General features: G+C 34.8%; 1 protein-coding gene across 1 annotated transcript; it reads left to right on the forward strand.

Moving 5' to 3' along the window:
• Window positions 1-347: 347 nt before the first annotated feature.
• LOC113773621 (amino acid permease 6-like) lies at window positions 348-14,342 on the forward strand. The gene is made up of 9 exons (XM_027318253.1): window positions 348-396; window positions 6,872-6,928; window positions 8,457-8,690; window positions 11,061-11,154; window positions 11,265-11,464; window positions 11,573-11,575; window positions 12,867-13,009; window positions 13,130-13,357; window positions 13,917-14,342. Exons 1-9 carry the CDS (start codon window positions 348-350, stop codon window positions 14,340-14,342), a joined length of 1,434 nt encoding a protein of 477 aa, XP_027174054.1.
• The last annotated feature ends 599 nt before the right edge of the window (window positions 14,343-14,941 follow it).

Below are 14,941 nucleotides of genomic sequence, written 5' to 3' on the forward strand. Positions count from 1 at the left end.
GATTCTTACTATAATTTTTATGATCTCCTTTGATAATCTTTATAAAGAAGAGGACCACAACACTAATTGAAGCAGAGAATTTAATCAGCAACATAAAGCAACATGTATCTAGTTGAATGCATATATTCCTTTGTCCCCAATCAGTTGATTGAGTCATTGAGCCTTGAAACACATTCAAAAGGGATTGTTTTATTAGTCCAATGAACTAAGACGAATAAACCAAAACTAATGAGGTTCTAATCTCTCGATATTTGTTTAATTAGAAATTGATCATCAAAACCACTGATTGAGGAACAAGTGGTTTAACCAGCAAAGGAGGAATAAAGCATGGGATTAAGAATATTAATATGGTCACTAATATGGTGGGGGATTGTAGCTGGCCTGCTTTTCTTGCAGGTTGGGATTTGGGACAAGTTTTGCCAAATTAATTTCAAGATTGAAGTCCAAACTCCAAAAGGATGATGGGTGGTTTATACTTGAAAGGCTATGGGGCTTAGTTATCTATCTGGTGATCCTTATGTCAGAAATGCTCCCCTGAACCTCAGGCCAGCTTACAAGTTCCTAGACAAAGAATGAATGAATTGGGACAAGATATGTTTAGCCGACCATTTTAGAAGTTGTCTATTACATTGTCACCCAGGCATCTTTCTTTGTCGGGACAAGCAGCCTATTCAATTTCACTTAAACAGTAGTATTACTTGAATAGGTTCTTCATTTTTTTTATCACAAGTTTATCCTTTAGGTTGTTTAGCTGATGTAACTAAATAAATTTGACTTCCTTTTCATCTCGAATTATATAGGATCATACCACTTCAGAATATCGTGTAGTTTTACGTAACTCCCTAGCTTTTGTATTCTGCCGGCAGAAATTTTAATGTATTTCTAGAAAATCAAGAATTGAAAATTTGATGATTTTCTAGAAAAGCAAGAATTGATACATAGTTCTGTAACTTATTTTTCATCATACAATTATGCATGCCACATTTCTACAATTTAGTAAGGACATAAACAATTATGCCACATACCACATAAAGAATTATGCATGTCACATAATTTTTGCAATTTAATAAGGACATGATTCACAGTATAAAGATGTTTACTAGGGAAAGAAAAATATTTATAAGTCGGTGACGTATTAAGGTTTTCCTAAGTTCATTCATAGCAAGCTCTCTAACCTATATTTATAATGCACTGAAATAGATATTGCACTGAGAAAGTGAAGAGTACAAAAGTTGTAGTCTCCATTCCTTGCATCAATCCTTTTAATTGCAAACAAGAAGAGTAAAACTCTCACCCTAATAAAACATTGTTCTCGTAACAGGATTGCCAAAAACCCAACCAAAAAATAAATAAATAAAGGAACTATTGCTTGTAAAGGTTTTTTTTTTTGCTTTGAGTAAGCAATATAGTTGCTACTTTCTCTTGGGTAATAAATATATCCCTAGTTAAAACTACCCTAAAATTTTCTTGGATTGAAAGTGGGAGGTTGTGGGGGGTGGGAGGAGGATGATCGATCAGTGAATAATTTTGTAGGCTAGAAGAAGGCAAAGGCCAAAGAAGTTGCTTATTGCAGGCAAGAGAAGAAAGGACTATTGGGTCTCCTTTTCCACACTGGAGAAATAAACACCAGTTAAGAATTTTATTTTTTTTGTCAATATGAGGTAAGAACTATATCACTGATATTGCTGTTAATGTTGTGTTTCATGAGATATCTTATGGCTTTGAGAGGTAGTTTGTGTTATGTAGTTCGCGGATAACTTCTAGACTTGACTTTGCTTTGCCTTTTTTTTTTTTTTTCAATACCCAATTTTTGACGCATTTCTTTGCATTTATTTCATTTGAGACCTTATTACTCCTTTTTCCCCCTCTCTACTCTAATTTGGGAATATTTCTTCATTTTCTACTTAATTTATTGGCCCGAAGTCCTCGACTCTTGATTCTTTCACCTACATATTTTCGGAAAAAAATAATGGATACACATAGACAATGAAAAAAAAATAAGAACAGCTTTTATTGAACAAACCACCATCACAAATGATTGGTGTAGCTATAAGAGAAACAGGAACTTAGTCGAGTTACAATTAGATCATCTTTTTTGATTTACTTCCAAATTGACTATTATAGAGGAGTTTATTCATGTCCCTTGTCGAGTTATTTTTTTGTGTGATAGGCTTTTACCCTATAACAGATCTTTTGTCTCGTTCTTTGGATTTGAAGGAAATAAAAGAGAACTAAAAGGGACAGAGTGATACACGGAATGAGATAGAAAATTCATTGCGTTTTTACACTCCTAATTCTTATGATTGATATACGACAGCCTGGGGCTCCGAGCACCACCCCAAAGAAAAAAAAAAGAAAGAAAAAGAAGATAGAGGTATCTAGGCTGAGCTAAACTGAGCTCAACCTCCCGTACGCAAGAATGTTGTGCTGAGCCTCATTTTAAAGTGCGCCATGGCTTGGGCTTAAATTGTAGGCCAATATCAACGTGAGTTGAGCTTTAAATCATGGGCCTGATTTGAATATGAACTGAGCTTGAATTGGGCTAAGCTTAGCTATACATGTACGTATACATGCACGCGTTCAGCATGTATGGCATGTGATGCGACTGCCGAGAGCGCGTCCGAACTGAGCTACTGCGAGCTGAGCGAACTGCAGTTGAGCGAACTGGTACCAGCGAGGTGAGTGAAGGGAACGAACTGACGGGAAGGTAGCGAGCAAACTGTCCTGCGAAAAGACGACCGGCGGGGCTAGTTCCCCGGAATAGCTCCGACGATCAAGTCAGAGGTAGTTACGTGTATAGCAACAGTATAGAGTACTGTAGATGGCGTACCTTACTTTGTCTCGTGGTGGTGTATTTATAAGCTTTTGGGTAGAAGTTTCCTCATGAGAGTAGGAGTCCTTTTGGAGAGGGAGTCCTTCTAGGGTTTCGTCTGCTAGCTCCGAAAAACTCGGGAGCCGCGGTCCACCAGGCCCATCCAGCTGAGAGGCGGCAGCCATGCGCGAACTGGCGCCCCTTTTGCCCGAATTGGCCCTTGTAAAGGCTCGAGCTGACTTCCGCGAGCTGACGTGCCACCTGTCCGAATTGACACGTGGCTCCTGCGGATTGGCCCCACTATAGCATGAATGTTAATAATATATACATTATTAGTGTATAAAAAATTTGAACATATATAATATGCATTTCAAAGGTTAACAATGTATATATTGTTAGTATATAGAAAATTAATCGATAAACACACATGACATGTATAGTAGAGTTTCGTTACATGCTTTCTCTCCCCCGTGTCTGTGTGGCACCTCTAATTGATTACTAATATTAATGGGTTAATTTTTCATTAAAATTCGAGCTCTGTAGTTTGTTTATTTACTGTTTGCAGAGCAGAAGAAAACATCTTATTCTTTGGGTACTTTTTTTTAACTGTAGTCAAATTTCAGTCATCTCTAATCTTTTCAAGTCAAGTATATAATCGTTTATCTTAACATTCTTTTGAAATTTAAAAAAAAAATCAAATTAGCTTAGTTCCTTACCATGCTTATCAACTTAGTTCCTTATCGGTTCCATCTTCACGAGACTAGAGTACTTCATTAATCAACTAAAAAAAGTATCCATTTCATCAAAGGGAGGGGAACATATGCATACAACATTTCCAGGTACTTTCGCAAGTCTGTAATTTTTTAATTTCAGTATTTAATCACATGAATGATTGATTTGTGCGACCTTACTGTGATTTATAGATTTTCAATTTAATGTTTATTTCATGAAAATTTTAATGCCTGTTCGATGTATTGTTTCAATTGAAAAAGAGCGTGAAGATTCTTTCTTTTAAAAAAAAAATTTTTTTTTTCTTGGGTGTGTTGTACAATAGTAGGGATGGCAATGGGAGCGGGTGCCCGCGGGGGGCTCTCGGGGCGGGGGGGGCTCTCGGGGCGGGGGGGAATTATTTCCCCCCGCTTAGAAACGGGGCGGGGGGCAGGGGAGTATACCCCCGCCCCATCCCCCCGCCCCGCCACCCGCAAAACAAAAAAAAAATATATATATAAATATATATAATATGTAAGTTAATTAGTTATAAACTTATGATAATGATATTATTAGTTAGATGTATTATATAATGTATATTAGTTTATGTAATATAATTGATATTATCAATTATATGAATAATTATGCATGTCTACTAATAGAATTTATTAATTAGTTATACTAAATTTACTAATACATTTATACTAAATTTCTAATTACACTTAATAGAATAACACTTTTTTCTCAAAAAAAAGCACAAACACAATAAAGAATTAGTGATTGCATTTGTACTAAAAGTGAAAACTTGACTATTTTAGTTATATTTATTTCATCATATTGGATTGTATTCAAATAACTTCTGTTTGATTGTTTTTATGAGTTTCAATTGTAAAATTACAATGAATAATAATTTGGTGATGTGTTGATATTTTAGTACTTGATTATTTATTAAAATTTAATTATAATAAAATTATATAATAAAATTTTATTAACCCCGCGGGTGCCCCCGTGAGAGAAGCGGGGCAAGGCGGGGCAGGGCGGGGGACGGGGGGAACTAATAGGCAACGGGGCGGGGGGCGGGGGAGGGGGCCCCCGCCCCAACCCCGCCCCGTTGCCATCCCTATACAATAGAGTATAAAGATGATAATTTAAGCCATTGATGCCATTGATAAAGAAACGGAAACAGATAGTGAGTTAGATGAAAAGCCCAAACTCAACAAAAACTATTGATTTGAGATGTGCAGGTAAACTTTATATTGCATTTCTTGGCACAGAACCAGCTGTTCAATATTTTTTTGTTTTCATTTTTTACCCTTCCCCCCTCCTCACATCCTTCGCACCCCTCCCCACACCGGTCGCACCCTCTCTTCAATCAACTATATTGAAATAATAATCATGCAAAGAAGCCAACTACACCCTGTCAAGGTTCATCTCCGAAGCATCTAAGACTGAAGTTAAATAGACTTTAAGAAACAAATCAGAAGAACAAATATGTGCATTCTGTCTCGTGTGAGCCCTTACAAGTTTCAATTTGTCTTTGGCTTCCAAATTTTCAGAATACACACAAGTTGTAGTATCTCAATTATGTACACTTCTTTGGGTTTGCATGACATTTCTACTCATCCTCATTGACAGGTTTGACGGATAATATTGCAAAGTAAACTACTCAGCAATTTGGGTCAGATACATTTTTTCAGCTATCCATTTACGTCTACGAATAAGGTACCAACTGAACTGCTATTTACATCTCTCAAATGTGGCATAATAGAATATGTTTAGCAATTTTTTGATACTTGGATTCACCTTTAGTAATTTCATCATTTTATGGGCATATATACTGTATAATTATCTTAGCTTTTTACTGTAATTGATTTGTTTTTGAGTTCTCGCTATTACAAGCTGGAATTTACAATTTTTCCAATAAATTATACTTTAGTTTGGTAAATCATCTATGGATATATCATTATACTGTTTGTTTGAATCTTTACTTGCATTCCGTAATGCAATATAAGATCACCAATTTCAGATTACTTTCTAGACATGAGAGTGTATCCTGTTTTGACAATGACTTTAAAGCCCCAGCAACGTTTCCTGCCCTCATGGTTCTCTGATTTATACGATGTAAATATTGAACATTAATCCACTTTCTTGGACTGTGAGGAAATATTAGTGATGAGCAAAGTTAACAATCAAAGGCTTGTATGAGTCTTTTTTCGGCAACCTATATTAATTGTAACGCCAGCCAAGTCATGATTTTCCCAATAAATTGTACTTTAGTAGGTAATCATCTTTGGACTTATCATTCTAGTGCTTGTTCAATAGATACAATATATAAATGAGGATTATAAGCATTTTAGTGTTAATTTTATTATTCATTTTCTACTCTTTCGATTAACTTAACCAATAACTAAGTTTTTTTTATTTTAATAACTCAAACACAGGTGCTGATCATGTCATACAACTTCTTCTCTTTCTCTACAACAAACTAATATTTGCATTATCATTATTTCTTATCAAACAACATCCCAACAAAATTAAAAAAAAAAGAGAGAGAAAGAAGAATTTCAAGCAAGTCATAAATAGGTAATTGGATATATCTATACTTATTTATTAAATAGATATAATTGGTTGACTCATTCGATCCACTTATTAAATGGGCACAAATAGGTTGAGCTAATTATACCCATTATCTATTTATAATCCATCCAAATACAATGAATGCAATACACAATACAATGAATCACATATTTTGACACCTCTAGCTTTGATATTAAACAGCCAATGAATACATACAATACACAATAATTCCCTTATCCCTCTTCAACTTTTCTCTTCTTTTCGTTCTCCCTCTCTCTCTCTCTCTATTGATTTGGTTAAATTTGCACACACGTACCACTAGGTGAAAGTAGTCGTAGCTACCCAAGATGATTTCAATTTGACGTCTGTAAGAGAAGAACTTCATATAAACAACAAACAAACTCTAGCCTAGCCTGGACGATTTTCGATGGGCGGAATTTTCTCCTAGTTATAAGGAACAGATTCCTTGGCGGGCATGCACATATTATGTACTGCACTTGAATTGCACTCTGCACACATTACTCTATGCTGGAGAACACCGGGACAAGGGCAGGAAATCTACAGTCCTCTCCTAGTCTTGAGCAATCAATCGCACAAAAATCCACTTTCTCTCTTACTTACTCTCCACCAAGTAGTAGTGGTTCACTTTCTTTCAAGCGATCACACACGAAAATCCACTTTCCTCTCATATCTACTCTCTAGCAATCGCTGGTTGGTTTGGTTTTCTTTCAGCGATCACCACTTAAGTTTTGTAGCCATGGATGAACTGAGAAGAGCACCCCGCTGACAGTACCAATGGAACGGACGATGATGGGCGCCCAAAACGAACAGGTTTGGTGGATATTTGAATTGAATTTTATACCCCAAAGGGTAGCTACTTAATTTCACCTCCTAAGTTAATTAACCCTTTTTTTTTTTTGGGCAAATTACATTTTAGCCCCTTGTGGTTTTCGCAAAAACCACATAACCCCCCATCGTTCAAAAAGCTATACATAAACCCCCTGTGGTTTGGGTTGAACTGGCAAATAGACGGAAAGCACCCACCGTAACGATTCGTGGGCAAAACGCGCCTGTTCTTCTGGTAGCAGTAGGAAACATACCCATATTACCCCTGACCAATTTGACGTACCCAATAAAGCCTAGATGGGTGCTCCTCATCTCTTTCCATCTTCCGAAATACTTTGTAGCTGACTTTGCACTGAATGTTGGTGAAGGAACCCAAGATAGAGAACGAAGGATAATTTCAGAGCAATGTGGTACATGTTTGCTTACAAGCAAGCAAGCGGGATTCTGTGTTTTTTCTATTTCAAGGTTAGCTCGCATGCGGGTTAATGTTATATTTGAGCGCGAGAAGAAAAAATTGGTAATTAGGCTCTTTGGGCATTATAAGTAAATATTTAAATTAATGGCAGTTTTATTACACCAATATTATTGTATTATCATTATTATGATTATTGTATTATTTCTTATGCAAATATAACATTTAATTATTTAAATTTGATTTTATTTTTACAATTTATAAAATTTTTATCACTTATATAATATTTTTAAAACCCTAATACATCTAAATTTGATTTTATTTTTCAAATTTATAAGATTTTTATTTAAAAAAATGGGATACGGATAAGATATCCGGTTGGTTCGATTTGCATAGGTGCATATGAGAATATCCGAATACTCTTTAAACCCGCATGCGGGTTTAAGGAGATTATGGCAACTCTCTGACACACTAGTTACCCGTCCAACTCTCAGGGGAGGTTTCTGAAATTATCCCTTAAATTAATTGAGATACTTTCTTTTGCTTTCCTTTTGAAGGTTTGTCAGATTCAACAATTTTTACCGCTACTTTTCTCCCACATGAACAAAATAGGTATTGGTACCTTAGATCTTCAGTACTTCCACCAGCACTGCTTGAGCATGACATCTATAGTTTATTGAAAAAAAATTAATAATCCATTCAAGTCATATTTCAGGAAAAGGAAAAGACTGCACCTTGATGTTAGAACTCACCTTCAGATTTCCTTCGTTCTCTATCTTGGGTTCCTTCACCAACATTCAGTGCAAAGTCAGCTACAAAGTATTTCGGAAGATGGAAAGAGATGAGGAGCACCCATCTAGGCTTTATTGGGTACGTCAAATTGGTCAGGGGTAATATGGGTATGTTTCCTACTGCTACCAGAAGAACAGGCGCGTTTTGCCCACGAATCGTTACGGTGGATGCTTTCCGTCTATTTGCCAGTTCAACCCAAACCACAGGGGGTTTATGTATAGCTTTTTGAACGATGGGGGGGTTATGTGGTTTTTTCGAAAACCACAGGGGGCTAAAATGTAATTTGCCCTTTTTTTTTTTATGGTGAAGGAACATTTTATACCGCGAGTGCTCATATTATCACTACTGTAGTTGGTTCAGGGGTTTTGTCATTGCCGTGGGCGATCTCTCAATTAGGTTGGATTGCAGGACCTATGGCATTGATTAGCTTTTCTCTAATCACATTGTTCGCATCAACTATTCTGGCAGATTTTTATCGATCCCCAGATCCGGTATCGGGCAGAAGAAACTATACCTACATGGATGTCGTCAAAGTAAATCTTGGTAAGTTCTTCTCATATAACCTTTCTAGTAACTAACTTGTTATTATGAAAAAAAAAAACCTCATATAGCCTCTTGCCATTAGGAAAAAATAAATTTCAAGTGATGATATGTTATCACACTTGACAGAAATCATGAATGGTTGAAAGAATTATTATTTCCATCCTTGCTGCACTATAGGAATGACATGAAAATTAGTGTTATCCTTAGAGTACCGTGAGCTAAATACATAATCAGTTGAAATTGATTATCATAAAACTACCTTTTTAATACAAAATGTAAAATCTAAACATAATTATTACCGTATTATATTATCATAACTGTATATTACTTTTGAATGAACCTACATTAGCTTCCGACTCCCACCGCGAACAATATTTCTCCTTAGTTTGACTTGCACCGCATACCATGGATTTGATGCTCACAATTTTGATGTTGTTATTTATTTCATTTTAGTTTCCTACTATGAAAATTCAAAACACTTGATTGAAGCACCTCAAACTATTGTTATGCCAGTGTTTAATTGTTTTAAAACCATAAGCATGACTTATAAATAATAAATAAGACAAAAGTCTTTGGATTCCGAATGAATGTCCTAATGCATATAAAGGTAGAGTAATGTTTATAGAACTAGATAGATATTTTCAAAAAGTGCTAGTGTACATTTTTGTGAAGTTTTCTAACGTGTTTATCGAGCGATCTATTACAATTGGACGTGAAAATAAGGGATAATTTCAGAAACTTCAAGGAGGTTTCAAACAGTTTCACCTAACACCTATTTAATTTCTAAAACTTACACTGACCTGTCAAAAAAGTCGACCAAGAAAAGTTGAAAGAAAATTCTAATAGCAAATATTACTCCCAAGTTTCCCTTGAGCTCCTACATAAAGTTATGCCAAGAAATTTTCTTAAATTTTTGGAAGAAAATGGAGAAACTAGTCCGATCCTCTTAGCAGAAAAGCAAGACTGGATGAACCTCCTATCAGTTGACTTTTGGGCCAGTATGACTGTAGTCAGTAAAAAGTTCAGGTTAGATATAAGCTACAAACGGCAGGTGATGGAACAAAAATGAAGTTTTCATATGTCGATTGAAATAGGATATAAACAACTCTTAACTTTAGATGCAAGCAAGTGAAAAAAACATAGGGGCTAAGCAGAGTCTCTGAAAGCACAGGAGTGGCCTCATCAAGTTTGTCGGAGAACCAAATTGGTGGTTGTGGTTATAAAGCAACAGTAAGAATTTTTTTTCCCCGAGAGCCAAAATAATCAATACATGTTATACTTTTGCTTTTCAAGATACAACTTCATCCAATGGAAATCATTTCAGTTTAAAAAAAAAAGTGCCTTTACTTTGCTGAAATCCTTGTCATTCCTAAAGCTACAGCTAGAGCTGGCAATTTGTCCCAAATCCCAATGGGCTACCCATGCCCAAAGGAACTTTGGGCGGGATGGGTATTATAATTTGGTATTGGGTTTAAGTTGGGACACATCCCAACTATACCCATTAATGAATGGGAAAGGGTGGGAAATACTTGGGTACCCATTGGGCTCAAATAGCAAGGGCTCCATTTGGATTAGCTGTTTTTTGGGAGTGTTTTTGAAATATTTTATTGTAGTAGTGTATATGAAAAATTTTTACTATAAAATTTTTTTGAAATATTTGATATACTAATATGGATGGGATGTTTCTTGAGTTATTGTATATTACTGTAACATTGTATTTGAAAAACTTATTTTTTGAAAAAATAGCCAATCCAAACGGAGTCTTAGATTCAAAAATTATCTTTAACAATTTTTATGGTCATACCAGCGAATATAATCTAGTAGTCTTCCTAGTCATTATCCACAAGAATTTCCAGCATTTTAGTCAGTTTAGACCTGTCATCCTTGGACAATGATGAGGGTAAATATTCAACATCCTAAGGACCTTGGCCATCTTGATATATATTGGAATATGGTTGTATATCTATCTTTTCCTTTATTTGTTAATCCAATTTTTGGTGGGAATCTTGAGTATAAAGCACTTGCATGTTTATTTAATAAAACTAAAAGAAATTTAATAAATCAAAAATATTAAAATTATATAAAAAATAAAAAAATGAATTAAAGGAAAAAAAATATGTAGAAAATGGATTTGGGTATTGGGCGGGATCAATCTAAACCCATCCTAAAGTGATCCCGCCCAAGTTAGTCCCAAAACACATATGGGTAAGGTTGGGCCCAAACCCATATAACTCGGTTCTATCTCAAACCCAAGCAAATCCCGCCCATCCCGCCCATTTTGCCACCTCTAGCTACAGCTAAAGGTTTGGCTTACAAAAGTTGATATTTTAACGCACAAGATTAGTCACTACCGCTTTCGTACATGCACAGGCGGAAGATATAACAAACTCAGTGGAATTGCTCAGTATGGCAATCTTGTTGGATTTACTACTGGTTACATCATCACATCGGCCAACAGTATGGTGTAAGTACACCAAGAATGTATTTTTGCTACAAATTACACTAGTTATACTTTTCTCCTTCAAGCATCATCCTAGTTGTATATGCAGATTAACATACTTTTTCTTTCCTTAGGGCTATTAAAAGATCATATTGCTTTCACAAGCATGGTCATTCTTTTGGTTGTCATACCACGATCAATCCCTTCATCATCATTTTTGGGGTTATACAAATTCCAAATATTCAAGAGTTGTCGATGCTGTCCCTACATACAACAGTGATGTGTTGTTGCCATGCTTTCATTGGCCTTGGACTCTCAGTGGCTAAAGTTGCAGGTCAGTAATTTCTTAAATTAAACCAAAGTATTTGAATTTGTCTGTGATTATGTATAATATCTACTTGGCAGGCTTGAGCTAACAGATAGTTAGGATTAAAATTTTTAGGTGGTATACAAATTTAAAAAATGGAAAAACTTGAAAATACGGCCAATAATGTATATAAATTTTACGTGATATGTATAAGGTTCTCTTGAATTGACAAAGGTTGAATAGACTATGGTCAAGATCTGAATTTATGCATTTTGTAAGGATGTGGTGCATTTTCTTTTTTCAACTAGTGGAATTTGAAACCAATATATTCTCCATTTGTGCTTGAACCAAATTCAAACATCAAGCCACTGACAAGCCTTGCTTCTAATATATCAAAATCACTGATTTTCCATATGAAACTTTTGCCTAGTAAGCTATATCCTTTAGCATTTTCCTTAGTGCATACTCTGTTAGATTCAATCCGTAATCAGTGTTTGAATCTCAAAATTAATTCTCAAGTCTGGAACAAAAAGCTCCATTATTATCATTGCTGTTTTCTACTTGTTAGTAATGTATGGTCAACGAAGATAACATCCTATTACTTTATGAAATTCTAATGTCTGAAGTAAAGCCGTGTTCTTATTACTGCAAACCGTTCGTTTCAAAAATAGTTCATAATCATTTGTTTTTGAAACCTCAGAAATATTATTTCCTTTTTTTTTTGTTTTTTGATTTTGAGAGTAATTTGCAAGTTTGTAAAATTGAATTAGCTTCTACCAAGTTTAAACTTAAACATACAAAGAGCGTCACATGCTATCTAGTATCTTACATAATAGAAAAAGAAATTTAGTATGTTATCTACGTTGTGTCTATTTGGTAACTATAGAGGTTATGATCGCATTGAAGGTAAATAAGATTGGAATAAAGAAATATGTGCTAGGATAAAAAGAATAATCTTACCCAAAGATGTATCACGTCTAAATGAAAAGGATTAAAACTTGTTCTCCAAAATTGACTGAAAGGTTTAGTTGGATGTTCGATTTTCAGGTTTAGGAGGTGTTTGATTTTCAGGTAATGGAATCTGAGATGGGTTTCAACTTTATTCAAGTACATATTCACTATTTGGTTAACTACAATTATGATTTGAAGGAATGAAAAGTTAAAATTTTTGTCCATCATACTTCACTTGAAATCTAGTTCTACGTTAATCAACTCATTAATAAATGAAACTGACCCCATATCATCAAAACCTGGCGTAGACCAATCATATAAATCCATACTGATAGGAGATGTAAACGATCACAGTTTGACTTTGATTCTTGAATGCAATAAAAAATAGTCCTTAAAAGTTTGCAATGTAACATATTTTATATCAATTTCTATTATTTCAAACCATCGACTGATATAATTTTCGGCTTCCATTTCGAAGGACGACCACATGTTAAGACTAGCTTGACCGAAGTGTTCATCGATGGAGATAAGTCAAATACCAACAATTTATGGACTACATTTACAGCCCTTGGGAACTTAGCATTTGCTTATGGTTTTTCAGATGTGCTTATTGAAATTCAGGTACTGTTGTGACTGAGCATTTGCATCAATAACCATATCCATGTAGTATGTTGCAATATGCATCACAGAAAAGTAATTGAGTTTTGATTTGTTAAATTTTGTACTTTGATTAATTTGCAGGACACTCTAGGGTCATCCAAACCTGAGAATAGAGTAATGAAACAAGCTTCTTTGGCTGGAATATCTATATCCACCCTATTTTATATGTCATGTGGGTTGCTAGGATATGCAGCATTTGGTGATAAAGCACCAGGCAATATATTAGCTGGATTTGGTTTCTTTGAGCCATTTTGGCTCATTGACCTCGCTAATATTTTTGTTGTGATTCATCTCATGGGAGCTTACCAGGTAAACAATGAATGTGATTTGTTTGTTTAATTTCTTAACAATGGATATCAGTATTAGTAGGCCTTATTTCTTCTAACTATCAGTATTGGTAAAAGTTCTTGTTATATGCATAACATGATGGATTATAGGTTTGAAACTAGAGGTCTCTTTATTGACTGTTTTTATTGAAAGGTTCAAACTAAAGATGGGGCTTTATTTCATATATTTGTTTAACTTCAAAGCTATGGGTAGCAGTTATAACTGGCTTTATTTCTTTTGATTACGAACATATGTAAATGTCTTCGCTGTATGCATAACTTGATGAACAATGGGATTCAAACTATAGTTTTTTTTTTACCATTGTTTTGCTGTAATTTTATTAATATAGCACATGGTTGTAAAAAAAAAAAAAAAAAAAACTTAAGTAATGTAAAGTTTTTTCTTATAAGACAGAAATTAGAAGTCTTATGAAGAGAGCTAGTCTCTGTTTTTTTTTTTTTTTTGTATGCATGAAATCACATGCTGTGTATGACAATTTTGCTTCCTAAATAATTCGTTCTCATGCATTAATCTTCTACAGATATGTGGTCAACCAGTCTTTGGTTTTATGGAAAGTTCTACGAGGCATAGGTGGCCGAATACCGGATTGGTTAACCATGAATATGCCATTAACGTACCTGGTTATGGTGTTTATAGATTCACCCTCTTCCGGATGATATGGAGAACGACGTATGTTATAATAACCACAGTCATAGCTATGATGTTTCCATTTTTCAATGATATTGTGGGACTAATTGGAGCTCTTTCATTCTGGCCCCTGACGGTATATTTTCCTATCAAGATGCGTATTGAAAAGGAAAAAATACCCATTTTCTCATTCAAGTGGGTGTGGATGCAAACTCTTAGTATGTGTTGTTTACTAACCTCAATAGCAGCAACGGTCGGATCTGTTGGAGGTGTTGTCAAGTTCTTGCAAACTTTCAAGCTTTTCAAATCAATAGACTGACGTGATCAAGTTCAAAATCATGATGTATCCGAATTAGAGTATTAATATACTAATCAATTATGAAATGTCACTATTGAATTAGTTTCTTGTGCTTGTATCTCTTCATGATTTTGGTATACTTAGTGTTTGTAAGCACTATATATTAATATATAAGTACATGAATTAATAAAATTTATGCTGATGGATGTTGATGATATATATAGCATTGATTAATCATATGTCAGTGATATAGGGATTAATGAATGCATGATGTGAGCGTTAATAGCATAAACATATATATTTTGTAGACTAGTAACTTTGCACGCATAAAAATAGCCCTGGCGAGTGCTTCTGAACACAAAATCTTAACTTTGCCTATTCCTCATAGCTGGTGCAGTAAAATTTTGACATTCATTCTTTAATTTTCTAATTCAATCGTAATTAATCTCGAAAAGTAGTATGATTTTCGTAACATTCCAGACCAGGTAATAGTAAGTGGTTCTGAGCACTGGTACGACACAAAATCGGTTTTTGCCTATTCATAGTAGTTGGACCTATGAAATATTGACATTTTTATTTGAAAAAAGTAATGGATCAACACAGACAATGAAAAAATAAGA

Source organism: Coffea eugenioides, chromosome 6 (assembly GCF_003713205.1).
Source record: "Coffea eugenioides isolate CCC68of chromosome 6, Ceug_1.0, whole genome shotgun sequence".
In the NCBI taxonomy this organism is placed as follows: domain Eukaryota; kingdom Viridiplantae; phylum Streptophyta; class Magnoliopsida; order Gentianales; family Rubiaceae; genus Coffea; species Coffea eugenioides.

What these genes read in the sequence shown, in the direction of transcription:
- LOC113773621 (XM_027318253.1), top strand. Translation starts at nt 348, where the DNA reads ATGGTCACTAATATGGTGGGGGATTGTAGCTGGCCTGCTTTTCTTGCA. An exon ending in ACATCGGCCAACAGTATGGT is followed by an intron (nt 11,155 to 11,264) that starts GTAAGTACACCA and finishes TTCTTTCCTTAG; the next exon opens with GGCTATTAAAAGATCATATT. An exon ending in ATGTGCTTATTGAAATTCAG is followed by an intron (nt 13,010 to 13,129) that starts GTACTGTTGTGA and finishes ATTAATTTGCAG; the next exon opens with GACACTCTAGGGTCATCCAA.